The 27,676-nt window shown below is 40.7% G+C and overlaps 1 protein-coding gene across 5 annotated transcripts; it reads left to right on the top strand.

The window, feature by feature from the left end:
* Nucleotides 1–1,465: 1,465 nt before the first annotated feature.
* nek1 (NIMA-related kinase 1) lies at nucleotides 1,466–27,676 on the top strand. 5 transcript variants are annotated; one of them, XM_050055547.1, is made up of 36 exons: nucleotides 1,466–1,532; nucleotides 1,943–2,091; nucleotides 2,197–2,293; nucleotides 2,417–2,514; nucleotides 2,932–3,015; nucleotides 3,103–3,170; nucleotides 3,261–3,347; nucleotides 3,791–3,845; nucleotides 4,151–4,351; nucleotides 4,453–4,525; nucleotides 6,369–6,520; nucleotides 6,744–6,809; nucleotides 7,122–7,181; nucleotides 7,264–7,311; nucleotides 7,452–7,532; nucleotides 8,729–8,907; nucleotides 8,991–9,110; nucleotides 9,196–9,298; nucleotides 11,929–12,015; nucleotides 12,598–12,681; nucleotides 12,786–12,863; nucleotides 14,997–15,092; nucleotides 15,193–15,408; nucleotides 15,497–15,550; nucleotides 16,308–16,548; nucleotides 17,865–17,990; nucleotides 18,573–18,749; nucleotides 18,912–19,115; nucleotides 19,217–19,322; nucleotides 19,884–19,960; nucleotides 20,053–20,270; nucleotides 20,821–20,978; nucleotides 21,656–22,050; nucleotides 23,624–23,757; nucleotides 23,863–23,995; nucleotides 26,720–27,676. In XM_050055547.1, exons 2-36 carry the CDS (start codon nucleotides 1,975–1,977, stop codon nucleotides 26,731–26,733), a joined length of 4,287 nt encoding a protein of 1,428 aa, XP_049911504.1. In that variant the 5' UTR covers nucleotides 1,466–1,532; nucleotides 1,943–1,974; the 3' UTR covers nucleotides 26,734–27,676. The 5 variants fall into 5 exon arrangements, with proteins under 5 accessions (XP_049911504.1, XP_049911503.1, XP_049911505.1 ...); XM_050055546.1 differs by having other exon boundaries at nucleotides 1,934–2,091; XM_050055548.1 differs by lacking the exon at nucleotides 7,452–7,532 and having other exon boundaries at nucleotides 1,934–2,091.

Below are 27,676 nucleotides of genomic sequence, written 5' to 3'. Positions count from 1 at the left end.
CAATGAAATAAAATAAAATCAGACTCCTATTCATTGTCTATGGAGCAGCTGGAGGCTTTAAACAAGGGGTATAAATATAGATAGTGCAGGCAATGTGATTGCACTGGGGCCCCTGGGGTGGAGGGGCCTGTAGAGAGAGCGGGCCCTTGCAAGTGATTGAGATTGCCACCTTTGAAATATACCTGTGTACAAAGATAAATGATAAAAAAAAAAATATTATAATATAATGCCATTTGCTATATACGTCCTCAAAAAGGTAAACCTACCTGCGTCATGGTTTTCTTTTTTTAAATATTCAGTAGCGAGTTGAAACAAAACTATGTGCTTTTTTCTATATAAGCAATAAAATCTATGAATATACTATAAAAACTATTCACTTAAATTATTAATTTCTTACTTTCTTTTATGTTTTTGTCAGATATGCAATGATGATTTCTGGGTAGAACATATGTTGATCTTTATTTGTGTCAAGACATTACATGCACAATAGTGTGCACTAGGGCCCATCATAATAATGTGCACTGGGGCCTGTAGTAACTTCCTTACGCCACTGTTTACACCCTATGACATCAAGAGTTTGAAACTTACTTCTCTGGTTTCTGACTTTGAGAGAGAGTAGCTCAAATTCACAAATACTGATTGAACTTCCCTGAGCCATGAGAATTATATACTGGAATTCTTTATTTAGGTGATGATCCCCTTTAGCCCTTTGAAACCTGGAGCGACATCACTTTCTTTGAACTTTGAACCCTGAGCAAATTGGTGTGATGTCTTTCAAAAACATGGGAAAAGGCAACGAGCAGCTTGATAAGAAATGTCCCACAGATTGCAAAAAAAAAAAAAAAAAAATAGATTTAGAAAATTATTACAAAAAAATAGGGAGAAATTTAAAAAGGTAGGGAAAAACTATATTTATAAATATTATTATTACATATTCCAGGTCATTTCCGTGTTTGTTTCTTTCCTTTAAAAAAAATAAATAAATGAATTTTCTCTTTTTACTAATTTCCTGCAATTTTTTTGGGTCATTTCCTCTTTAATTGCTCTTTGCCTTCTTACTGTGTTTTTGAAAACATTGACAGAAATCCAGCCAATTTGCTCAGGTTTAAAGGGTTAAGTAACTGATCTGAATACTTCAACAACTGGGTAGTCCACCATTCGCCATTAATAATTATTTAAGTAAAGTAAAGTTCTATGTTTTGGCAAATGAATACCAAAACGCGACCTAAATCACGGCTAAAGTGTATCTGGTTGATCTGGTTGTCCTAAAACACGGTGCTAAGGTGACAGCTGTCGCTACACTTCCACCATTGGCTTGTGGTTGCTATGGAAAATGTCCACAGCAACAGTGCCTTTGGAGGTGGGGCCTATGACCGTGAAAGATGATGGACAACTTTATCAACCAATTGACGATCGTAAAATCTGAAGGCGACCAATGAAAATGCAGTAAACGAGAGCTGTAGTTAGATAGAGAGCGCGAGGACAGCAGCAAGTCTCAGAACCTCTGTGAGACAGCAGAGAAAAGACTAATGGTAAGTATTAGCCTCCTGATAGCATTTACATAACGCTGCCTATGGCGAGCTACGTTAATTATATTACTCGGTGTTGCGTGCACTGACAGCGCATATATTTTATTTAGGGTGGTCTTGGTGTACTGTTTTCCCCAAGCTGCTATGTAACGGTAACGTTAGCTGTCTTGCTACTAGTTGTATTAGCATGTGTTGTCTGAGCATCACAGCCCGTCTGAGGCAAGAGATGCTTTTCTGTCTGACAACGCTCCATGACGGCGCTAACATTACTGTGTATTAACAAGTCGACAAGCAATCAGGGTTACTGTAGTTATGCAATATTACAAAGCCAGCGACATTAAATATTTAGTGTTATTATCAAAGCACCGGCTCGAGCTTTGTAATATGTTCCTCACTCTGTCCAGTCTTTGCAGATCCAGCATGAGGAGCCAGTCATTTCATTAACATGGACAAGTACGAAAAGGTGAAGAAAATTGGGGAAGGTTCATTCGGAAAGGCAATCCTTTTCAAATCCAAAGAGGATGGACACCAGTATGTCATCAAGGAGATTGGCATATCTGCAGTAAGCCCCCATGCATAATGTTACACAAGCTTCACATGCAGCTGTTAATGTGCACCCCCCTGTGCTACCTTGCTTCATCTCTCTCTCTGCTCCTTATTTTGACAGATGTCAAGTAAAGAGAGGCAGGAATCTCGAAAAGAGGTTGCTGTTCTTGCCAACATGAGTCACCCCAACATTGTCCAGTATAAGGAGTCTTTTGAAGGTATTCACACAATCCAAATATCTCAGCCATCAGTTGAGAGAACCACAGAGCTCATCTCTTACAATAATATCCAAAGCTAGGCCAAATATTACGACTCTGAAAGCGTTATAAAATTCTTTTTAGAGGGAGGCTGCCTGTATATTGTGATGGACTACTGTGAGGGTGGAGACCTCTTCAAGAAGATCAACTCTCAGAAAGGAGCACTGTTCTCAGAAGAGCAAGTAAGACACCAATTCTCTTTGATGTCCATGAACAAGTGGATTGAACTGATTATATTTACTGGTGCTGTTTCATATCTGGTCCTCTCTTAAATGTATTAAGACTATTTTAGCGTTTTATTTTCCTTGTGTTGTTCAGCCATTAGAATAACTAACTAGAATAACATTACATTGGAATTACTGTCATGTTTTTTTTTATTTTTGCCAGTATTATATTTTGTTGTTTGTGCAATGCTATTTTGTGTTATGCTTTTATGAAGATACTGTATGCTGTTATTAATTTACTTGATAATGCCTCTGTTTTATTTAATCTCTTCGTGCAGCACTTTGGTCAGCCTATGTTTTTTAAATATATATATAAATAAATCTGACGAAGTTGATACTGTAAAATGTGGGTTTATCTTCTTCTTCCTCTCCTAGATCTTGGATTGGTTTGTGCAGATTTGCCTGGCACTTAAGCACGTGCATGATCGAAAAATCCTCCACAGGGACATTAAATCACAGGTATTGCGTCATGCACCACAAGACCTTCCCTCAATGATTGTAAGTTGTTTATTTATCACGTATTGTCTTATTTGCATGTCTGCATAGAACATATTTTTGACAAAAGATGGGACTGTGCAGCTTGGAGACTTTGGAATTGCAAGGGTGCTGAACAGGTATGTAAAATGCCATCTAAATATATCTGAGAATAGAGTCTGGGAATAGTAAAGCATAATACACTTTCCATTTTCTTCTCTCATTTTCAGCACTGTAGAACTGGCAAGAACATGTATAGGCACACCGTATTACCTATCACCAGAGATCTGCGAGAATAAACCGTACAACAACAAAAGGTACTAACTTGATGTTGTGTCTCTCTCGTTGGTGGTTTACATGAATATTTAATAGTAATCCAGGGGACAAGTTCTGTTCCGCCAAATTGTGCCGGATTAGGTGGCGGCTTCTGGGTGATGTAAAGGTATCGTGTCTCCTCTTTATTGAGTGAACCTGCTTGTCTGCAGCTACAGCAGGAAGCAAATATTGATTTCCTATTTAACTATTTTAAGTATACATGTAATCTAATCCACTAGTTACAAACAGTGAAGTAAATTTAGCAGTATCTTAATGTCTCGTGCTGTTTTCTCAGCAATGAAACCTTTTTTTCTCTATTGAATGATAAAGAAAGGAAAAACATTGCAAGTGAATGAATGATTGTAAAGCTACCCCTGAACTTATCCCTGTCTGTCCATTTGTATGCTCTCTCCTCTCACTTTCCCTACTTTCCCTCCCTCTGCAGTGATATTTGGGCCCTTGGGTGTGTCCTTTATGAAATGTGCACTCTTAAGCATGCAGTAAGTATCCCACATGTGAGCTGTTTATTTATTAATGTGGATGTAATGTATGTTAAGCAGCGTTGCAGTGCTCACTCACATGCTTTGATCTCTTCCCTGTATGTTTCATGGTTGACAAGCTAAGTCTCAGAGAATGAGTCATTCTTCCTGAGAGTCTCATAATCAGATCTGGAGCTCTTCCTAGTCTCGACCACTGCCTTAATAACCCCTGCTTTTTTTCCATCATTGCTTATGATTGAGCATGATGGCTTTAAATCATTTCTCTGCAGTGGTTATTTGTGTGTTCTAATCATATTTCTCCTCAGTTTGAAGCTGGCAACATGAAAAACCTGGTTCTGAAGATCATCCGTGGCTCCTACCCTCCAGTGTCTGTTCACTACTCCCAAGAACTGCGCTCTCTCCTGGCACAGCTGTTTAAACGCAACCCTCGAGAGAGGCCCTCAGTTAGCAGCATACTGGACAAACCTTTCCTGTCCTGTAGGATAGAGAGGTTCCTCACACCACAGGTAGAGCACACTGTTATTTGTCTTTGATGCAGACTGAAGTTACATAAAACCTACTGTGTTCAGACAAAAAACAACAAACACATATTCTCTTCTGATTCCAGATCATTGCTCAGGAATTCCGCCATACTTTTCTTCACAAGCAGCCTAAAGTGGGTGTGGTGCAGGGGTCACCAGGTAAGCGAATTAGGGGTTTTCCATATTGGAAAGGGATGGGATGACATAAACACTCACAGTATGTTGATCATAGAGAATTTCCATTATTGGAATAATCGTGTCATTACCTGGATATTGTGTCCAGCAGTATCCCAAGAGACCGCTGGGCAACCAACAATAAAAGAGGCTCTGCAAAAAGAGACTGCATATGCACCAACCTCAAAAAGATTGTTTGGTTTCATTAAAAAAGATGTGTGACCTATCTGTGATACAATAAAAATGTTTGTTTCTCAACAAAATATAAAATAAAGTGATTTCAGTATGTTTCAGTGCCTTTTCAAAAGTTAAAAGCATATTTTGATGATTAACGGGATAATGTCATGAATTGCAATTATTTTGGCCAGGATAATTGTGGCATGAAATTTTCATATCATCCCATGGCTACTTGGGGAGGTAGTAGTGGTAGTAGCCATGCCGTGAATGGCCACAATCAGTCTAGTTGTTTTACCTTGATAGCCTTTTGAGATGTGTTAGTCACAAACCACAGTACTATTTTTCCTGCAGTATTTAAATACTGAAAACTACTATTAGATCTATTGACTACATGTTTGCAGAATATGTCCATATGTGGTTAATTAGAGACCTCTTTTTATTGTAGAATAGTACTACTAAAGAAGCTCCCCTAACGTGACAAACAAATTGCATGTCCTTTACAATCTTCAAAATAAAAGCATCCCACCACTTCAATAGAGGAAAGCGTTAAATATGAAGCAGCAACAGCAGGAAAGGTTTGGTTTGCATCAGCAGTAGCTTAACAGCCCAAATTGAGCTGAAAGCGAGGTTCAGGTAGAAGCTAGAAATACTGACAGCAGAACACAGAAATTTTTAAAAGCAGAGCTCTCTCCCTGGTCTCTGGCACAGACACACACAAGTTTAGCCACTGAGGACACAACTAGGGGAGAAGACTGTCACAGGTTGGCTGTGTTCAGCCCTGCTACCAGACAGGACCACAGCAGCATGGCTCGGCATTGCTTTCCCCAGCTGTGAGGCAGCAGTAGAAATGCATGCCATCACGGCTTGGAAGTGGGCCCATGGAAAAACTCTAAATGGTTTATTATGTGCAGCGTTGTCTGTCAGTTTCTTTTTAAATACTACCACCAGGAGCCACCAGATCTTTTTTTTTTTAATCCTACACCTAACTCCTTCTGTTCTTTGGAGAGGAGAATTACATCCATTATGTTATGGGTAGTTTCTGTACCCTTAAAAATACCCTTACAAACTAGATGAAGAATCAGTTCACATTATTAAGTCAGATTTTAAGAGCAGTTAGAGCATCTCAAGCTTTCATGATGTGATTTATTATTTTGTAAAATGAATTATATGGGTGGGGTATATTCATGAGAGGGATTTGTTGACTTGATTGGATCACGTATATTTATAGCTCATAAGGAGTCATCAGGAGTTGGAGGATGAGGAATGAAATGAATAAACTAAACATACACAAACTGTGTCTTCTGATAGTACCTCTCTGATAAACACTGACAGTAGTGTTAGTTACTAAGGCATAAATATCGAGGGGGAGATAAATGCGACATGTGCTTCTGTTGGTGCTTGTTGGTGCAATGCAGACCAGAGGTAAAAATATGAGGTGCGTTTCAACTATAGTGGGAATAACAAAACAGAATTTGCATTTAGATGATAAAATGTTCCTCTATTTATTATTCTGTGGAGCCCAGTGTGTAGACATGCTGGAAATCATACTGTAATTTTTATGTCTTCTTTATTTGTTTGCATAGCACATTTGCATTTGCTGTTGAATACTGACCCGGATAAATGCTTTTACATTTCCTACTTGTGTGACTAGCCAAGCGTCCTGCCCCTGGCTCCATACCACTCAATCCAGCCCAGAAGATTACCAAACCAGCCACCAAATACGGAGTGCCTTTAACAGTGAGGAAGGTGTCGGATGCAGCCAAAAAGCCTGCAGAGAGGAAACCAGCTGTAAAACATAAACCGGTTAGTAGACTGATGACGTTAATGACACGTTGCTGTGATTTTTGAGCTTCACTCATGACTTTTTCTTTTTTTTTTTTGCTCAGGAAATTTAAAAAAGAAAAAAGCTCTATTTGATGTCGAGCTTCTAGTCTGTCATGCCGGAGGCCTCTTCCATCTGTGTGTGTGTGTTTTAACATCATAGTGTGTGGGCAACCTCTGAACCCCAGTGTCATATGTTGCTTAGGCCCCTCTCCCAGCAGCCCCCCAGAGAAGAGTGAGTCAAGTGGAGGAAGAGAGGAAAAAGCATGAGGTACAGCTGAGAGCCCCTCATAACTTGAATTTACTATTAGATTTCCCTTCCTTTTCTCTCCCCATTTACTCACACATGAAGGCCCCTTCCTTCCAGCATTTATAGTTTTCCCTCCTTCTCATTACGCTTGATCCCTATATTCACCCGCTTTCTGCTCCCGGCCCATTCTGAGTGTTCTTTCTCTGTTAACCAACCTTTCCCTCCTCACTTGTGTGCCCGGTGACAGAGCAGTCCTGCTGCCTCTTGCCTCAAAGTGGGTTTCTTTATTAAGATGTCATTTTCTGATTGTGATGCTTTTGCCTCCTGCTGCAGGATGGCATCAGAAAGAAAAGGATGGAGCTGATTGAGAAAGAACGGAAGCAGAGAGAGCAGGTGGGTGCTTTGTTAAATCCTTCTGTGAAGTTTCTGATTGATCAGGAAACCACTGAAAGTAAAACAACTGTGTTGCCCTCAGGTGTTCCTGTTGAAAGCGGAGCAAATGAAGAGATATGAAAAGGAAAAGGTAGGTGTTAAATGTGTTAGTCAGGGATAAAGTTATTTCTCTTCTTTACTGTAGTAGGGTGGGGCATTGGACAGGGTAAATGTCCTGTATGTCTCCATCTAAAACTGAAAAAAAAATGATGAATCTGTGATCTACAACAGATCAATCGTATAAATCAAGCCAGAGAACAAGGCTGGAAACATGTCCTGAGTTCCAGTGGAGGTAGTAGCCCAGAGAGAAAGGTACTGGAAACTCATTTCCTTTTTTATGATATAAAGTGTTACTCATGCCATCTGTTACCTAAAGTATTTCCATAGTTGTGATTTTATTGCATAGACTGTTAAAACAAGTGGACATAGCCATCTTGACGTCGCCCATTGGTTTGTGGACTGCTTTTTCTGAAGCCTCGAGTTTGGCATTTTGGCCGATGCCATCTTTGTTTTTCGTGGGCCAGAATTGACCATATTTGGATGAGAGCGTGGTGCTGTGGAGGAGTGAGGGGTGGATCTGGCTGAACCCCAGGACACTATGCACTTAGTTACCAGCTAACGCTAGCTAGCTTGTTTAGGAAGTTGCATCTGTAATTTATGTTCACTGGGATATTAAATAGGATGCTAATTTTGATAAATGCAAAATGAACAGCCAACTCCTTAGAGAGTCTCTTAGTAGTAACAGATGGCTGAACTAATGTTTTTATGTGATCAAATTTTACAACTAAAACAAACAATGCATAGTGAAAGGGTCAAAGTTTTAAGGCACAAACACGGACAACACCCAAAAACAAGCTGACGGCTACTTAAAGGGATACTCTGCTAATTTTCAACCATGTCTGTGTCACAGTGGTGTGGGGATTGCTTGCAGGTGAGCATTGTTAAGGCCCCGCTTGGGTTGGCAGCATTTAAAAATCCCCACCAGTGCGTTGAGCAAAAATTTGCCGGATGAAGCACGTCATTTCACATCATGCGGCGAATTTTGGCTGATGGTTTTAGGGGCACCTTAACCCTTTTCACCTGCACACACAATCCTCACATCACGGTGACAGTGACCTGGTTGAAAATCTGCGAAGTAACCCTTTCGATGTACACAGTGCCATGGATACGTGTTGCAATGCCTTTATCCTGATTGACAAGTCACAGTGGTAGCGACTTTAAAATCACAAGGTAACCACACCCTAAATTATACCCTGCTTTATCCTCTATTTTATAATTTACAAAATGAACATCATGCCATTTTGGAGAAGACTTGAAGCTAGTGATTAAGACCATAAACTTTTTAGAAAAGGCACTTCCCTATTGGCTTCACTTTTCAGATCTAGAGGCTGTGTCCACTTCTTTTGTACACTTTATGTTGCATCGTTATAACATAACAAATCAGTTCTACACCGTGTCATAGAGCTCCTCCATCAGTTTCAAAATAACCTTTTGTCCCTTGAACTCAGTGTTTTGTAGGTGGTGGAAAGAGGACCGGCCCAAGTTCAGTTCAGGGTCCTGCTCCAGCCTATGTCCCAAGTAAACCCCCATATGAGCACTACTACGCTGCTCTAGACCAAATGGCTAAACCACAGCCTAAAGTCGTCGGCAGAGAGGGATCCTCAGCAGGACCAGGCAGTCCCATTCGGTAAGTTCAGATGTCTCTTTATTATAGTTGATTTAAGTGGGTTAAGTAACTGTTTTAATGGCATCACTTCTTTGTGTAACAAGTGTACCGGCTGCTGCTGGCCCAGTTCTGCCCAACGGCCCTGCCCGACTCCTAAACTCTGATGCAATCAAACGAGAACTACAGAGGCTGCAGCAAGTTTCTAAACCAGCTCATATCAGTAGGTCAGTCAAGCATCAGAAATGACAATACACATAGACAAGGACTGAACATCCACATCCTTGTATTATAACCATATTCTGTTTTCAGGCCACGTGGTCAGGTGGCTGGTGGACGGGCCTATCAGGTGGAGGAGTTTTTACAGCGGAAGAGAGAAGCCATGCTCAACAAAGTGCGTGCTGAAGGACAGCTGGTACGTAGTGTGACTTGTACTGTCATTTAAAGGGTAAGCTGTTGAGAATTTAGTCATGTTACTGAAATAAAAAAACCTTTTCTATCATAGTGATTATGACCCATCGCATACTGGGTATGATTTTCTATGCACAGAGATGAAAAGTGACTGATGTATTTCTTGCAATCAGTATGAATCTTAAAGTTCCATTAAGCTTTTTTTATGTAAACACTGAATCAAATCAAACAGGTTACAGCTCATTGTTTTGTAGGGCTTCCCCCTAATAGTCGACCAAATATTGGTCAGCCAGAAAGGTCATTAGTTGGAAAGATTTCACGATAATTTCCAGGGCTGGTACCTGCGGTTATTCCACAGGCTAGTTAATAACATGTCGGGCAGGAAATCCAAAGTGTGGGATCATTTTGAGAAGGTGAAGGACGAACCCAAGGTGATATGTAAACTCATCTTCATTGGTCGACTACAAACATTACGTATCATCTGAAACATGGAAGTAGCTACATGCCCATTAGCCCACAGCGTCATTAACAGGCGGCTCGCTCAGTGTGTGACGTGCACTTGTAGACAAAATATAGGCCTATATTAATGAAGGTTCATTAGTACGGTTTTGTTGCCCCGCCCAAAACATATAATTTAATAATTAAATTAATATCATAAACATGCAGGCGACTAGTCAACTAATGGCCCTAAATGACGACTATTGGTTGACTAGGAAATTCATAGATGGGGGCAGCCCTATGGTTCTGGTTTGCTGGTTTGTAAGGTTGAGACTGAACAGCTCTCACTGCTGGCCCCAAACCATGAACAACCAGTGGGTTTAGTATAAACTCTGAGATTGTTAATTCTGACAAGAGGGAAACTCTGAGTTTTTAGTTTCAGTAAAAGAGGTAACTGAAACTCTGGCTCAGTTATCAGGTGAACCTAACCTGTTTGCTGGCAGGGTTTCTTCAACAAACCCTGAGTTTCTGTCTGTCTCCTCCCTCTGACAGAACCAGACACACTGTTTCATTTCCTCATTGATTCAGTCCGTATCAAAGCACGTATCGAAGCACATTAAATAGCGGGGTTTTACTGTATGTCAGAATCTAATTCCAGGTCTGTCACTCAGGACCATCTTAAGTTACGGCTTTTATGCGCTGTCATTAATTTCTCTGAACAGCAGTCTCATTCAAATATTATACAACATCGCCCTCAGCTCAGAATGAAACCTCTGAGTGTCGTTATTTTTTTTATAACAGTGTGACTGTGCATGCAAGACAGTTGTGAGTTTGTTAGAGCAGTTACACTAAAATGTTTAAGATATGATAAAACTTTATTGATCCCACGCTGCGCAAATTCACGTTACAACAGCTCAAATATCACAGATAGAAAAGCAAGTTGATTGGCTTTAGAATACGTATAGAATAAAGATCAAATGCAAAAAAGATATATATCAGAATTAGAAAAAGATAAGATATAAAGTACTAAATTTAGACACAACTATACATTAGATACTACCTTTCACTCATGCACATATTTATGGCACATAATGTGTAATCTCAGATTAAGTTGTAAAGATCATTACGAAGCTTCAGACACGTAGGATCAGTGAATAATTACCTCTGTTGCTCATTATGTGATGGTCAAACTGATGAAACAGGCCTTAGAGATTATATGTTAATATTTCTCAGTCAATTTACTACATTTGTTGAAGTAGCTGAAATAAACCCACTGAATGCTGTTGAGCAAAGATCCAGATAGATGTGTAAAAAAAAAAGCAGATTATTAGTGGATCAGATAATGAGCTTACATCGATGTCTATGTCTTTGATCTATATATTTTTTGAAACTTCAGCTATATACAGGTCCCTGCTCTCTCCTTGAGGACACACAAGCCTATTGTAGGATACCTACTTACCACAAATAGCATTGAGCCAAAGCAATAGAGCGGCTGATGAAGAAAGGTGAACATATAAGAAGCAGAGGCCAGAAAGATAAAATAAATCCATCAGATTAATCAGATAAGGTTAGAGTATATCAAGGCCTGTTTGTTTGTTTGTTTGTTTTTGGAGGTTGTCTGAATGTTTTGCTGTAATAGATTTTCAGCCACTGGGGGGAAGAAGAACCTCAGAAAAAGCTCACTGACAAACATCTGTGACATGTTCTCACCATATTAAGTTGTTGTAGCTGATGTGTATGTCAACAGTTGGTCCCTTAGACATCCAGTAGACAAAGAGCAACACAATACTGACCTGGTATTGTCTTTACCGACCCCTGAGAAACATTTCACTTGGTGGTTAACCTTCCTCTCCAGCTAGCTGCTGACTTAATCTTTCCCTTGTATGGCGCTGAGCAGATTTATTGCTTGAAACCAGCTGCCATATGCTGCAGGAATGATGTTTGATGAGAGTAGGGAATCAAAGAGTTAATCTGCACACTGTGGGCTAAAAGAAGCTAAAATACTATGCAGAGCTGCACATTTAAGCATTTATTATAAACGTCCCCTTTTGACATGTAGTGATTTGATTCAGTGTTGACATAAAAAAATATGATCAATCCAACGTTGCCTCCTGGCCCCAGCTCCTGACTGTTGTGGCAGTTAGATGCAAGGGGCTGCGTCCTTTTTAAAATGTGGTTAAATTGAACGGTAAACAGGGCACTCGGCAAAACCTGGCAGCAATCTATGGAAGCCGGGCTGGTTCGATTCGGTGCAGGAGACCCAAAGCCAACAAAGAGGAGGAGGTAGGAGCCCAGGCCTGAACGCCCAGCCTCACACTCCACCTCACTCATAGCACGTCTGGCTTGGCTCGTCGTCCTTCATATGTCTGCACAAAACTCCCTTTGACACACCCATAATCCAACCCAGCAGCTCAAACCCATGCCCCACCCCTTGCACAGCCTGTGGTGTTCCACTGTCCAGTGTGAGCTGTTGTACTACTTTTTTTATTTTGCCTCCCGATAATGGCTGTTCACAATAATAAATACCATTGTTTTCCTTTTTTTATTATGTATAATGTCCCATGTCGAATAACCTCACCACCAGTTTTGAGTTATGCCTTTTTTGCTTTGATTGGAGAACATAAATATATTCATCTTTTTGTGTTAACTGCAGAATGTGATATTTTTATTCTGGCTGAATGTTTGATGTGTAAATGTACAGACGCTGACATCATACTGTGTTGCTGGTAAAACTCTGTCTTTTATAAGCTACTTGTGTATTTTATTTTTGTATGATTGTGACCACAGGTATCAGTGCCTTGTCTGTGTGTGTCTGTGCCGGTGCGTCTCACATACAGTATGTAACGTTTCTGTTTTTGTTCTCAGGAGTACTTGTCAAGACTGAGGCAGATCCGATTGCAGAACTTCAATGAGCGTCAGCAGATCAAAGCCCGACTCAGAGGAGAGAAGGTACAGTCCTCCGCTCTCAGACTCTGAGAGCACCTTATAATGAGCGCGTTCAGCTTTCTCTGACATTTCGCTTCCTGGTTGTTGTTGGTGTGTGTGTGTTTCAGTATGACAGTGATGGTTCTGACAGCCAAGAGTCCAGTGAGGAAGCTGAGCTCAGGAGAAAGAAGATTGAAGCTTTGAAAGTGAGTCTGTCAGGAAAATAATTCATTTTACAACATGTAACATTTAGATGATGGCAAGAACAACAAAGACAAACTGGTGACACAATGACTAAATTGGACAGATAATAAAATGACAGCAAAAGACAAAGATAATGTCAGTCAGTGTAAGCTAACATTTTGAAAAGACCAACAGCTTCCCTCCAGACAACCTCAGCCTGTGACTTGTTCTCTTTATTGTGTAATCACAGAGTTCCTACACAGTATGGAAAAGCATGAAGTAGTTTCCACACTACTGTCAGGGTGTCTGCAGGTCCTTAAAATGTTTTAAAATGTCTTAAATTCAATTATATAAACATTAAAAAAGTCATTAAGTAGTTCTAAATTTAAATCATGAGGTCTTAATTGCTACAAACATCTTATTTAATTTGATTTATCCATCTTTTCATTTATTTTTGTCAAAATGAGTCAAGCTCTTCTGTGTGAAAAGCCACATTTGTGATGGTACAAATCTTTAAACCTACCACTGAATTAAATACTGTCTTTTTACTTTATACTTGTACTTAAATGTTGGCAAAATGTAGATTAACCTCACTCACTCTAATAACCATATTCCTACATAAAAGCTACCACTGCACAGGACCACATATACACTTAAACGTTATACTTGCAATGCTTTAATAAGAAAATGATGAACAATTTAAATTTTGTCAAAATTTACTTTGAAAAGGTGTTAAACAAAAATAATTTTAAGTGGCTGATAGCTGTAGACACCCTGTTTGCCCCTATTCTGCTTTCTTAAGTATAATTCAGAATTTCTAAAAATAAATTGATCATACAAGCATATAATCCTGTCCAAACAGAGAGGCAGCACAGCCAAATGTTTCCCACTGTGTGAGAGAGTGCAGGCAATAACTGGCTTGATGTTGTTGGAAGCCAGGCAAGAAGTATGGCGTGCAACTGAGCGCACTCTCCTTCTCAGAGCTGCCTCTGTGCCTAGATGTCATAACCTGAACACAGCTCTGCCCAAAGTGCCCTTTAAGTGTAAGTCCAGACATTAGTGACCAAATTAGTTTGAAAGAAAACGTAGCAGTAACTTTGAATCATATAATGAATCACAGCTTGAATAATATGGTGTGCATCAAACTTGAAGTGGGTTTGCTGATTTGTATAAGCAACAGTGCCTTATTATACAGGGTCCCCACTGTCATAGGAAACCTGGGAACATCATGGAATTTCACAATCACATTTCCCAGGCCTGGAAAGTCATGGAATTCTGTTTTGTGTAGTGAAATTGTTACAGTAATCTTCCGTGGATAATCTTCGATGTAAAGTAATATAACTGCAAATTTATTTTCTCTGAACTGTTGACCTAACATTTCTCTAGCATGCGTCAATGTGTGACAACGTTTTGTTTATCGTCATGTACGTTTCTTCATTTTCTCCCTGCGTTCCCTCTCTCTCTCTCTTCGTGAATGCCAGCTAGCTGAAATTATGTTTGAGTATCTCATATGTTTGAAAAACGCTCGGCGAGTAGGTCAACAAAAACATTGTTTCATTTTTCTTGAAAAGTCTTGGAAATGTTTTGAAATGTCCATGAATATGTTTGGGAACATAATAGCATACAGTCAGAATGTAACACACATATTAACAGTTTGATTTTAAAACTATACATTTTTTAATAAACATCTAGCTATTTGTGCTTAGATGTCAAATATGGTTTGAAAATTCCATAAAGAAGTCTGGAAAAGTGTGGAGTTTTGAAATAATGTATAGGAAGGAATAGTGTAATCAGGATCAGAAGATGTAACTAGATGCTTGATCAGCATGAGCCCTGCAAGCAGCACAATCCTATAAATCAATATTCTACAATTGCCTGGCGACCAGTTTGGAGAAAACAAAACAAGACTACTATTGTTAGTCCTCACTTCAAAGCCTCGCTGCTGCATTCTGCTCTAGCTGCAGACGGTAAGACAAGAATGAAAACCGTTAACGAGATGACACAATCTCATGAAGACAACAGAGACGCTATCTGATATCCTTTATTAGAGTTTAGAGGATAAAAGAGACTGCTGTCAGATGGAACTCTTTTTATCGCTTAAAAAATGTTTGGCAATAGCCTCATTCTTCCTCCTTTGTTATATATATTCCTGCCAGGCCCAAGCAAATGCCCGTGCTGCTGTACTGAAAGAGCAACTAGAGAAGAAGAGGAGAGAAGCATACGAGAGAGAGAAAAAAGCTTGGGAGGACCATGTAAGCTCTATCATCTCTTTGTCCTACCATTACTTGGCCTTAAAAGTGCATCACAGTAGTTTAAGTGTAGTCTAATCTTGGATATTGTGTATTGTGGAAGCTTGCAGCTCGGGGGATGAAGGTTGGCGTCATGGCAGCAGGAAACGTAGCGCCGGTGGCGGTAGCAGCAGTAGCAGTATCATCTACCTCTGACAGTCCTCTTCCACAGCCCAGTCCCTCTCAGCCTGACCCAGCTGCCAAAACTCCAGCCCTGCCTGTATCTAAACCCTCCACCCCTGCTATATCCATGACCGCTGCCCTAAAGAATGTTGGAGCAGTCAGTATATATTTACAAAGTCTGTCACATCCTACGTCATAGTGTTGTTTGTATTCCTAAACTGAATATTGCTTTTTGTGTTTTGCAGATGACTCCACTAAAAGAAAAGATGCCTGAGCCAGAGACTGCTACAGTCACCCAGGTGAGTATATGAGATAGTAATTGAAGTAATAATAATAATACATTTTATTTCTTAGGTGCCTTTCTGTCACTCAAGGACACCTTACAATGGATAAAAGACAGTGCACAGTACACAATAAAATCAATTAAAATAATTTAAAATAAGATTACAAAAGAAAATCACAAAAAGTACACACGAGTAAAAACAGTTAGATGTGGACAGGAAATGGGGTTAGTGAAGGGGAAAGGCGATCTTAAACAGGTGTGTTTTGAGTCGGGACTTGAATTGTGATAGTGTACTGATGTTCCTTTTTTCGGGTGGAAGAGAGTTCCAGAGCTGGGGAGCAGAGCGGGTGAAAGCAGTAATCCAGGCGGGAAGTGATGAGACTATTGACAAGGATAGCAGTGGCATGGGGAGTAAGGGAGGGGCGGAGGCGGTTGATGTTGCGTAGGTGGAAGTAAGCAGACCGGGTGATGTTGTTGATGTGAGATCGGAAGGAAAGAGTGCTGTCGAGGATGACACCCAGACTCTTAACCTGTGGGGAGGGGGAGACGGAGCAGTTGTCAATGGTGAGGGGGAAACTGGCAGTTTTGGAAAGTGTTGACTGTGTGCCAATGAGAAGAATCTTGATTTTATCAGAGTTGAGTTTCAGAAGATTTGAGGTGAACCAGGATTTTATTTCAGTTAAGCAGTAACAGTATGTTAAAATGGCAAGATCTTATCTTCCCTGATTCAATGTTTAGAAAGATAAAACTACTTGATGCTTTCTGTGTAACAGAGTGAGAAAAAGCAGATTCTGCGCAGACTTAACCAGAACCTAAAAGGCCAGGATCCAGTGGAGGAGGTGGAGGAGTCGCTTCCATCGCCTGCAGAACCAAGTCCTGCTCCCCAACAGAACCAGCCTGACACAGAGGAACGTCCCTCTTCGAACGGAGACCGGAAGAAGTGGGAAGCAGCAGAACTGCCTGTACTTCCTGTGGCTCAGCAAACCTTAGAGGAAACCTGTGCCACAACTGCCAGTAAGTCCAGCCAACTCTCAGCCCCATGTATTTACAAAAGATAAATTTACAAGATCATATTGTTAGAATTTTGTGACAAAGTTTAAATACTGGCACACTAAAAGTTCTTAAAAGGGCTGCAACTGATTATTTTTCATTGTCAATTATTTTCTCAATTAATTGATTCGTTTTTTGGTCTATAACATGTAAGGAAGAAAAATGTGCCCAAAAAATGTGTTTCTCAAAGCCCAAGGTGACGTCATCAAATGTCGTGTTTTGTCCACAACCCAAAGATATTCTATTTACTGTCACAGAGGAGTAAAGAAACCAGAAAATATTCACATTTAGGACACTGGAATCAGAGAATTTAAACTTTTTTTCCCCTTAAAAAATGTCTTAAACTGATAATCAGATAGTTGAAAACTAATCAATTAATTGTTGCAGCTCTATGATGCAGTCTTCTGCAGCACTCGATACAGAATTGAAAGAGACATTTTTCAAATGATTTAGCTTGCTTGATTTATTAGTACTATTATTATTATTATTATTGTTATCATTATTATTGTTATTGTCAATTATTAACTAGTCCATACCCGGGGATGTGTTATGTATAGAGGAATAAGAAATCAAAAACAGTATATTAGAGGAGATGCAAAATCAGAGCACTGTAAATGCACTGTGTAATAAATATTAATGTAAGACAAACAATGCACATTGTATTTAGAAACATGCTTTATGGCAAAATACATGGAGTAGTAGTTTTGGCTGGGGCCGTGCGTGGGCACACAGGTACACACATACAGGTTTCGATCCGCAAGTGTTGGAGATAAAGGCTTCCCAGCCAAACTGTGGTCCCAGTGCAGGTGTTTTCGAAGTGGTCTCCGCGCATGCGCAGCTCGCGCTGCTAATGGTGCTCACAGTATGAATGGGTAGTGGACAAAAACGCAAATATAAACAGTAGAAATGTGGGGGGAAAAGCAAAAACGGCATCGTGGCTGTCTGCACATGACCAAGATGAAAGCCTATGTGCAAGTTCAGAGAAGTAGGTCAAAGCAGTGAGGAGGAAAACAGATGATGACGGACAGACGGGACAGATGGATGGACGGAGGGACAGAAGTTTCTCCATTTAATAGTAGGATAGTAGGATAATAGTAGGATGATGGTAGGATATAGTAGAGATAATCATGATAATAGTACCACATACCAGCAGTTGTGCTGTAGAAATTTTGTGATCACCTTAAATTTGCTCTGAAAAGAAGTTATATATGTTAGTGATGCCATTTTAAGGTTTTTGACAAAATTTTGCTCAACTTTTTCTCCCAACATTTTCTCACCAGCCACCTCAGTGTCTCCAGAAGATAGGCCATCCTCTGGTGGAGACAGGAAGAAGTGGGAAGCAGGAGTTCCACTTGTTCTCCCTGTAGCCCAACAAACTCTAGAGGAGACATGCATCAGGACCATTGGTGAGTTAGCTTCTCCCAGAGTAAGAACCATATACTGTATGAAGAACTAATGTAGCCTCGAGGTCTGAAAAGTGAAGCCAGTGCAGAAGTGCCTTAAACTTGTATTCTTTCTAATGGCCTGCAGGGGGCGACTCCACTTGCTGCAAAAAGAGGTCCGATTGTATTTAAGGAAGTATTTACAGATATAAAGAGGGTCGTCACATACAACTAGGCCGCCTATGTAGTAAAAAGATGCAAATATTTTTGAAATTGGTGCTGCATGACCAGGGGAAACAGAAACAGGACTGTGGCATTAGCTTTTCCTCATTAGGTAGAACCTGTCAATCAGGATAAAGGAGTAGCAATGTGTATCCTCCCCAACTCCACCCTCTTGTCCAAATATGATCACTTGTGGCTCCATTAAAAACCAAGATGGCAACAGCCAAAATGCAGCCTAAGGCCTCATAATGGTAGCCCACAAACCAATGGGTGACATCACGGTGGCTAGGTCCACTTCTCTCTATGGCAAGAACAAAATTAGCAACAATTAGCAGTGAGGACATAAAAAATGAGTCTCTCTTCTCTCTCATTGTCATGTCTCAGAGCAAACAGTGGGTGAGGTCATACGGATGGGTGGGCTGCAGGAAGAAGCTCCCAGGAAGGTGTGGGGAGTGAGTCCAGACTCTCAGGTGCTGAGAGTACTTCAAGAGGCAGAGCTTCAGCCTCTCACCCAGCAGCTGGAGAATGTCACCATCTGTGAGGAGGAGTTTTCAAGCCTTGGTTAGTCTTCACTGAAATGTTCTTCATTTATGTTATTATGTGGACTTGAAGGACTCTCTTTAAGTTGTTTCAGTTTTACTTATTTTATTTTCAGATACTGTATGAACAGTTATGGTGTGCTAGGAGTATATTCACTTGGTGATGATGCTATATTCTCCACAGTTAAGCCTGGCCAGACAGCAGCAGCTGAGATTGTGAAGACACCTACTGAAGTGTTGCCCTCTAAGCCAACGCCGTCTGCTGTGATTCAGAGCCCAGAGGTTCAGAAGGAGCGTGCAGACTTCACAGAGGCCTCACATCAGGAAATGTCTGTAGCCGGTGCAGGAGAAAGAGTATCACTGCCACCCAACCTCACTGAGATTCAGGGTTAGTGTGACACTCAACCTGACATTGATTGGATATCTCAGCTCCTCATTTTAAACTACGTTTTCAGCAAATGCAATCCTATCCTGTCTGAATTCTTTTAGATCCAGCAGACATGGAGTCAGTGGTTTTGGAAGAAACACCTAAACAGGCTTTGCATCCCCCAGCTGGTGTGCAGCAGGCGTGGGAGCAGGAAGCCCAACAACCAATGTAACAATTCATTTTTTTTCTATTAATGTTAAAGGGATAGTTTGGATTTTTGGAAGGGGGGTTGTATGAGGTACTTATACATAAGTGTATTACCTACTGTAGATGGTTGACGGCACACTCCCAGTTTGTAGAAGCAGACCGGAGTACCGACACAAAAGCTAAGCAATGTACTGCTGTGGACGGGGGCTAAATATATCATACACTTAAAATGATACTGATTTATTTAGGTGGGTAAAATACATTTTGCCGCTGCCCCCATCCACACCTATGGCGCTACTCCTGCCTGCTTCTCCAAACAAGGGGCTTGCTGACAACCATCTAATGTAAATAACGCACTGACTTTAGAGTACCTCATACAACACCACTTAGAAAAAATCCAAACTATCCCTTTAAGAAAGTAGTTGACCATTTCAAACCAAAATGAAAAAGCATCCACTTTTTACTCACTGTTTTTTTTTAGTTAAAAGTGGGTGTACCCACATTTTTGGAGTGAACTGCATCTTTAATACATAAAAAGACATCACATCATATTTGTGGAGCTAAAGTGTATTTGTCTTATAGGCCACCAGAGGGTATTATAAGACCAGCAGGCACCAAAGAGGTTGAGAAGAGTGCAGAGAAACCAACTGAATCTTCCGGTGGGGTTTATGTTTAGTGAGTCAAAGCCGCTTTTTTTTCTCCAGCATGATTATAATCTTAATTAAATCTGCCCGTTGCCTCCCTCACCCAGGTTTAGCACAATGCGAAGAGCCCCTATTTATGAAGTTGTGTTCTCCGGCCCACCGACGCACTGCAGCCCTTGCACTCCTCTCAGCCCAGTCCTCCATGGATGAATCATCCTCCTCTCTGGCCTCTCGCTCACGCTCTGTCTCACCTCTGCGCTCCAAACACCATGACGCCCTCCTCATTGGTCTCTCAACGGGCATGTTTGACGCCAACAACCCCAAGGTGATTACTGGCTGAGTTAAATTTAAAAAAAAATTTTTTTACTTACTTTCTCATGGGTTTTATGCTGAAAATAATATAGCATTATGAGGGAAGGTCTAATGGTACTACATGACACATGATCAGGTGAACGGCTGTTTCAGGGGTTGAGGAAATTGTTCTTGTGCTTGGTGTAATGTCGAGACTTGTGTGGTATTTTTAGGGAGGAATTCAGTCTTCTTTATTAATGAGGGGGTCTGGAATAGAGCCAGAGACATTAATCACATAGTCTGAAGCTGCAGTGGGTCTGATAGGACAGAAAGAGCATCCATCAACCTATATCTTTCATAACCTTCATCAGGGACATGGGGATCTGCAGAACCTTGCCCAACATTTTTCACCCACAAAGTCACACAGAATATGAATGTTGTAGGTTTTGTCGTGTGCTCTTTTAGGGTTTAGTTATTGCGTACTATAAATAATGTTATTGTGTAATTGACCTTTTTTTTGTAAGCGATTCAGTCAAGTCTGAGCCCCATCAAAGTACTGAGCATGTCGTTCTGTTTGTTGTCAGATGCTGCGAACCTGCTCACTACCAGACCTCAGTCGTCTCTTCAGCTCTCAGCAGGACTCTGCAGTGACGAGTGATGCGAACGTTGCCCCAGACAACAACCTGGAAATCGAGGATCTGGAGGAGGCAGCTAAAGATGACGACCAGTCAGAGACTGAAGAGTAAGACAGATTAAACCCTCAAAAGCAAAGACACGCTTGGGCCACACTGTATGAATTTGGCATCATAAACTGCTGCAGTTTAAAGATGGCTGGTAGTTTTAATAGTGACCAATTTCTTTCCTTACCCCAATTTTGTCAGTCATTTTGTAGGCATGAGAGACAACATTAGAAAATGGCACAGGCATTAGAGTTGGCAGATGATTTGAGCTGGGGGGTGCTGCCACCCAATATGCAGAAGTGTTACATCACTTTATTCAATAACCCTGACTGCCATTCTCCAGCGTTTATTTAGCTAATAGCACTCTCGACACCTACAACTTAGTAACCTACAAATTAACAACAGCTTAACTGTCATTTCAACATACATGAACATCATTTTTTGTAGGAGCATGGTTTGTGCAGATATCTATCTCTTTGGACTTCAAAGTGTTTGCTGGCAATTTATCAACCAGCCCAGATGGCAACAACTCAAACCCAAAACAATGTTGTAATCGTACACTTTTTAAAAAAAAAATCTACAATACTCATATCGTCTGCAGTTCAGCAGAGGTCACTGCAGCACCCTCAACAACCCACTACCAATACATATGGATGCAGGTTTTTATTTTACTAAGAAACTATGAATGCAGCCAGTTGATGGCACACAGTGTGTAATATCCATATTTCTCGCTCCCTAGTGCATATGAGGATGAAGATCTGCGGGACATCCGGGCCTCCATGGAGAGACTGCTGCAAGAAGAGGACGACTTAATGACGAGCCCTCCAGAGGTTGGTGCAGGAGACTTTAACGGGAACCCTCCAGAGGGCGAAGACCAGGCACTCTTCAACAGGATAGCAGCTGAGATTGATCAGGACAACAATCAGATGGCTGTTGATGATGAGGATGAGGATGATGAAGAGGAGGACGAAGAGGAGGAGGAGGAGGTCGAAGAGGAAGAGGATGAGGAGGAAGAAGATGAGGAATGCTCTAATGGGAGTCCTGGTGATGAAGAAGCAGGGGAGCTGCTTACTAATGGTGTGGAAGAGGGGAACCAGAGTGATAACAGCCAGCTCAATGAGGAGTGGCATTCAGGTAAGAGCATCGTCATTGCAACAGAGACTTAAAACACTCCAGCCTTTTCTTTTTGTTCTGAAAATGTCAGTGCGCAACCTTGTTCAGTGGATCAACAGGAGCTGGACAGAGCACTGATGCAGCTATTACCAGTTGGTAACAACCCCACCTACATTTAAGAGTACTGCTTGCGGCGGAAATGCAGAACAGATCAAGGGTTTAGGTATGTGTCCATAAAGGTTACGCACAGGTTCTAAGGATACTATACCAAAAGTGTTTGCTGGAAACGTGGCTAAAGGCAATGGATCACTTTCTGTTTTCCTCTGAAATAAAAAACAATTGGCCAGCTCACTCACTGTAAAAGTCCATGGTACAGGCAGTCCAAAAATGCATTCAAGGCACTCTGACTGTAGTTAAAAATCCTTAATTAATATATGGATAAACCAACGCGCCAACCCTCTGGAGGATCTCTCAGACTGCTCAGTCTCCTTGCAGTCCAGATTTTTCAACAGCTGCATGGACTTCCAGCCATGATGATCTGCTTGAGCGTGGGTTTAAGGAAGGACAACATGGTGAGCTGCCTGTTGCTGGAGCCCTGATCCCCTCCAGAGCTGGCTGAATGTTCATTTTCTCCTTGTTGTCCTGTCTCAGACACATCGTACACTGTGAAGGTGACGTATCAGAAGTCTTTATGGTTCGCTCGGACGTCCTTGTTCCTGAGTGAATGAAGAACAGTTCATCAGGGTGTCACCCTAATACATAGATAAACCAACACATTTCAACCAGAGAGTCACCCTGATGAAGACTCTCTAGTCAAGACGTGTTGGTTTATCCATGTGTTAATGAAGGATTTTTGAGTCTGATGCATTTTTGGGCTGCCTACCTGTACTATGGACTTTTACACTGACTGAGCTGGCTAGTTGTTTTTTATCTGTATGTGACTATTTGTCTCATCCTTGAAAAGCACCTGATTTTTTTTATAACCACATAGTGCCTTAACCCAGTGCAGCACTCTCTATTTTTTCCTCAACAACGCAGAACACTACTTTGGTTGTTCCTCTGTCCGCCATTTCCTCTACTGGGAGTAGTAAGTGCAAAGAACTTAAACCGGGGAAAACGAAAGCATCATCTTCTTCCTGTTATGGTTGCGCAGTGGTTGACGTACCTCCTTTATGCCATAAATTGCGCCTTCTTTTTCCCGGTAGATCGTACCTGGTGGCAAACAAAATTGCACAGTGAAAGTGAGGCGTATAGGGAGCCTGGTGTCAGTATTTTATAGCCATTACATTGTGCACATAACACACTATTATATATTAAGATTCACTTCACTTCAATTCACACTTATGTTAGTCACACTATTGTTAGTTCTTTCAGTGTAAGAACAAACATTACCACTTTTGCTGACATGGTTGAAAGCTTGCAAACTACTTTAGCTCATTAAAAAAATTAATCTTGAATTAATATTTTATGACAGATGATTCATGCCTTTAATAAGTGGCTGTGTAATAAATAGGTTATTTTTGCAAACGAAGCACCCACAGAATAATCAAGTCTAACAGTGTAATGGCAACTAATAAATTCTGCTGCACCGTAGATGGCAGTGGAGAGGACCAGGGCGGAGAGACTGTGCATCATGACAGCATTTTCAGTCGTCTGGAGGAGCTTCGCTTCAATCTGGAGCAGCAGATGGGCTTTGAGAAGTTCATTGAGGCCTACAACAAGATTAAGGTGTGAAATATTCTCATCGCTTTAAATGTTGACACCGTTAACTGCAGTAACATAACACTGACTGAACAGATTGATTAAACAGATGTTTTGTTTTTTGCATGTAAGGCTATACATGAAGATGAAGATGAGAATATTGACCTGGGCTCCAGTTTCGTTTTACGCATTTTGGGAACAGAGCACCAGCATCTGTATCCCAACATCCTTCATCTAGTGATGGCAGATGGCGCATACCAAGAAGGTTAGTGACAGTAGATACTTGTAGTTGACTGTGGATATTTTTATCTTTTCTTCATTTCCTCTGAGTCTCTGAAAAACATGGCGGGTTTCTTTGTAATTTGAGTGACACCTCCTCACTTTATTTTATGAATCTCCATTTTCCACGACACTCTTTCCTCCTGAATTTTTAGGTCACCTGTGTAAACTGCAGACAGACATGTGTATCTCTTTTTAACCCACTTGTGCCCGACTATATTTAGTATAATAAGAAAAATAATGCCATAACATTTGCTTTGATTGGTCTAAAGTCTTGAAATCTACTGACACAGTTTGGACAAGTATGTAACAGTACATCTGTGCACACTTATTTTTTGTGCAGAGTAAGAACATTTCTACACATGTCAGTGATTGAGGCTCACTGTGTCTATTTAATACTAACATATTCATTTTTTTCATCTTTGATATTCAACGTGTTTGGAGTTCATATATACCAAATACTTTTTGTGCTCCTTGTATTATCTGAGATACAGCCATTTCCTTGAACTATATTTAGTATTTGGGCACATGTGACTCCTGTCTTTTCCTCAAATATTTAAAAAAAAAAGTCCCATGTGACCAAAGACTAAATATAGTATAATAAGAAAAGGCACTTTGCAGCCAAACAGTTTGACCAGTTTTGAAAATTTTCCTCAGCTCTGGGCACAAATGGGTTAATAGTTCTGGTCAGCAGCAACAGTGTTGAATTGTACTCAGTGGTTTTCCCACAACACAGAGCCATGTCAGAGCGGAGTCAGTGTTTAATCTAATCTCTCAAATCCTATCCTCTTTCCTCACATTGCTACAGAGTCGGGGAGGGACTAAGAAGTTGTGAAACACACCCTTTAATACTGTCTGTCTGCTTTTTCTTGCCGTGTGTCGAGTCAGTTGTCAGACTGGGGCCACAGCAGATACAAAAAGATATGAGGGAGGGGGGGAATATTTCTTTTGAGTTTGACAGGTTTCCCTCAGGACGGGAGCAGTCTTCAGATAAATTTTCTCGCTGAACACCTCTATTTGACAATTCTTTTGTTTTCTATTTTTACTGTCGTCAGTAGAAGAAATGGAGGATGCATGATAAATGTCAGATATCTCCCCTGAGGACCGATCTCAAGATCTGTGAAAGATGTTTCTCATGGCTCCCATCCGTGCAGCAATAACACTGGGTTTATTTTGAAATATTTTTTGAGGCAGCGAACAGAGAACAAACCCATGTACTGTTGTAATGCAGTATAATCTATCCGCTACAGTCACAGACAAAAAATCCATTACATCCAAGCACCAAGTTTCAGAAGACTTTACTGTCAATTTGAGGTCAATTCTGACGCCTGTTGTTCCCATTAAAGGGATAGTTTGGATGTTTTGACGTGGGGTTGTATAAGGTACTTAGTTCTAGTGGGAGTATTACCTGCAGTAGATGGTAGGCAAGTGACCAGTTTCTAGAAGCAGACAGGAGAACCGGCACAGACGCTAACCAGGGTTTATGCTGGACTTTTTTTTGACGGCCAATATGGCCATTAATGTTCCAGAATTCCAGCCATATAGAACGTTTTAAATATGTTTAAAATAGCCAAATGACAGCCTACATTTGAACAGCAATAAAACACTTCAAATTAAATAATAACGGCGTATCACCAAGCCCCCTATCACCGTCTGGCTCGCTGTGGTGAAGTGTTTCTCCAGTCTGTTCTATGAGAAGACCCATGGTGTGCTGGAGAGCTTGATGTGGAGAGCGTGATCTGTGATGCCGTCACCTAAGACCGTGACTGCTGTGGATGTGGCATATGCTCTGAAGAGGCAGGGACGCACTCTGTATGGCTCCAGTTGATAAATAGATCGGCTGGTAATTAATATCCCAAAATCTGCTCTGCATAATAAATGTTTATATTAAAGTTGTCTTGGCAACATATTATAGACCAGTGGTTCCCAACTGGTCCAGCCAGAGGGTCCAGATTTCTCCATAGTCATTAGGTCAAGGTCCGCACCGTTTGATAAGTTCAGTGTCATACTTGCATTTGGCCATGTCGTTGAGCTAGTTTGCTGTCTCTGTTAAATAGCTGTATGTTAGTCACTCACTCTACAGCATTAAACAGCACTTCACAATAAAACCTTTGTATCAGAAATTCACTGTACTTCAAAATAAAGTGTGTTTTGACACATTTGCTACGTGTAAAATGTAAAAAAAAATCAGTTTGGGTGTACACTGAATTTAGAATATTTTCACCACTTTACCTTGCCGTCAGACAGCCCTTTCTAACAGGGAACTGAAGCAATTATCTATTGTCTTTTCAAAGCCACCAGACTCCTGACGAAAAAAAAAGTAATTTTACCTTGCCAAACATGTAAGCTACCTGTCTACTGCCCCCTCGATCCGTTTGTTTGATTCCGTTCTGTGGCAGTACTCCTGCCTGCTTCTCCAAACTGGGTGAGTGCCAGCCGCCATCTACAGTAGGTAATACACTGACTATGGATAAGTACCTCATACGACCCCACTTTAAGAAATCCAAACTATCCCTTTGAAAAGGATCATCAAAGTCATGAGGATATGTCATCTGGGAACCATGAAAGTCTGTACCAGTTTTGTGTCAATTTAGTCAACTGCTTCCCTTTTGTCATTTCCCATTAAGAGACATGATCTAACCAATGACCTCTGCCTTTCTAATTAATTATCTGTCCCAACACGATTCTCTCTCTCCTCTCTCTCTTGTAGATAATGATGAATAATGACTCGAGCAGTAGTGCTGCTGGCAGCTAGGACAATCTGCTGGCTATCTGATGTCTTCCCATGTCGCACATCATTGGCAGAAGGATCTATGCATGAAGTGTTTGCAGCCACGCATCTAACAGTGTTTCAGGCACACTTGCATGATGAGTAACTAGTTCACTCGAGGCTGTATTTCATACCTTTGACTATCAGCACCTGAAACTATTTTCTAACTAGTGTTCATTCAGAAGTGCATTATCAAATACACGTTATTAATAACCAAAGTTAACTCGAAGGTTCTGTCAAATGTTTATGAAAGTCTGTATCTGTAAATGAATGCAACACATGTATTGTCACGTTGATTAAGAGCATAAATTGTTGTTTTTCAGTTTGTTGTCGGTTCAGTCAGAATCGGCTGAGGCGTTTTATTTTGGTGGGCAAAGATCTGATCCTCTCAGGTGCTCTCTTTCTAATTGTCACATACTCGACCATAGCTTCAAAACATAAACCAGGTCACCCTCAAAGCAGGTGTACCATGATTTACTCAGAACCAGTTGAACCTCCTTTTTCTTACAACTCTTTTCACCAGACACAAAGTGAGATATAATCTAATACATTTTTTCCACATTTCTTACTGTTTCCCTTAACCCAAATTAAATCAAAGGATTTCTGTGAGACTGCTGTGTGTTGCCAAGTACTGTAGCAAGACTGTGGCATCGGAGTGCTTGGTGTGATTTAGTGGGCCCGGTCAGGCTGATGGTGGTGTAAGCAATGGTACAGATGATAATAATAATAATATTAATAATTAATATTTGATTATAAATTAAATGTTGTGAATCTTTATATGAAATAAACACTTTTTTTTAAGAATCTGAGGACTATTATCTTTTTTTTATTCTACCATGCACGCTGTAGGGTATGGCTAAATGTAGACATATCTGTGCTTACAAATCAGCTGTTTAT

Source organism: Epinephelus moara, chromosome 10, assembly GCF_006386435.1.
Source record: "Epinephelus moara isolate mb chromosome 10, YSFRI_EMoa_1.0, whole genome shotgun sequence".
NCBI lineage: Eukaryota > Metazoa > Chordata > Actinopteri > Perciformes > Serranidae > Epinephelus > Epinephelus moara.
Note: the sequence above shows the minus strand (reverse complement) of the source record. Positions and strands in the feature narration are given on the sequence as shown.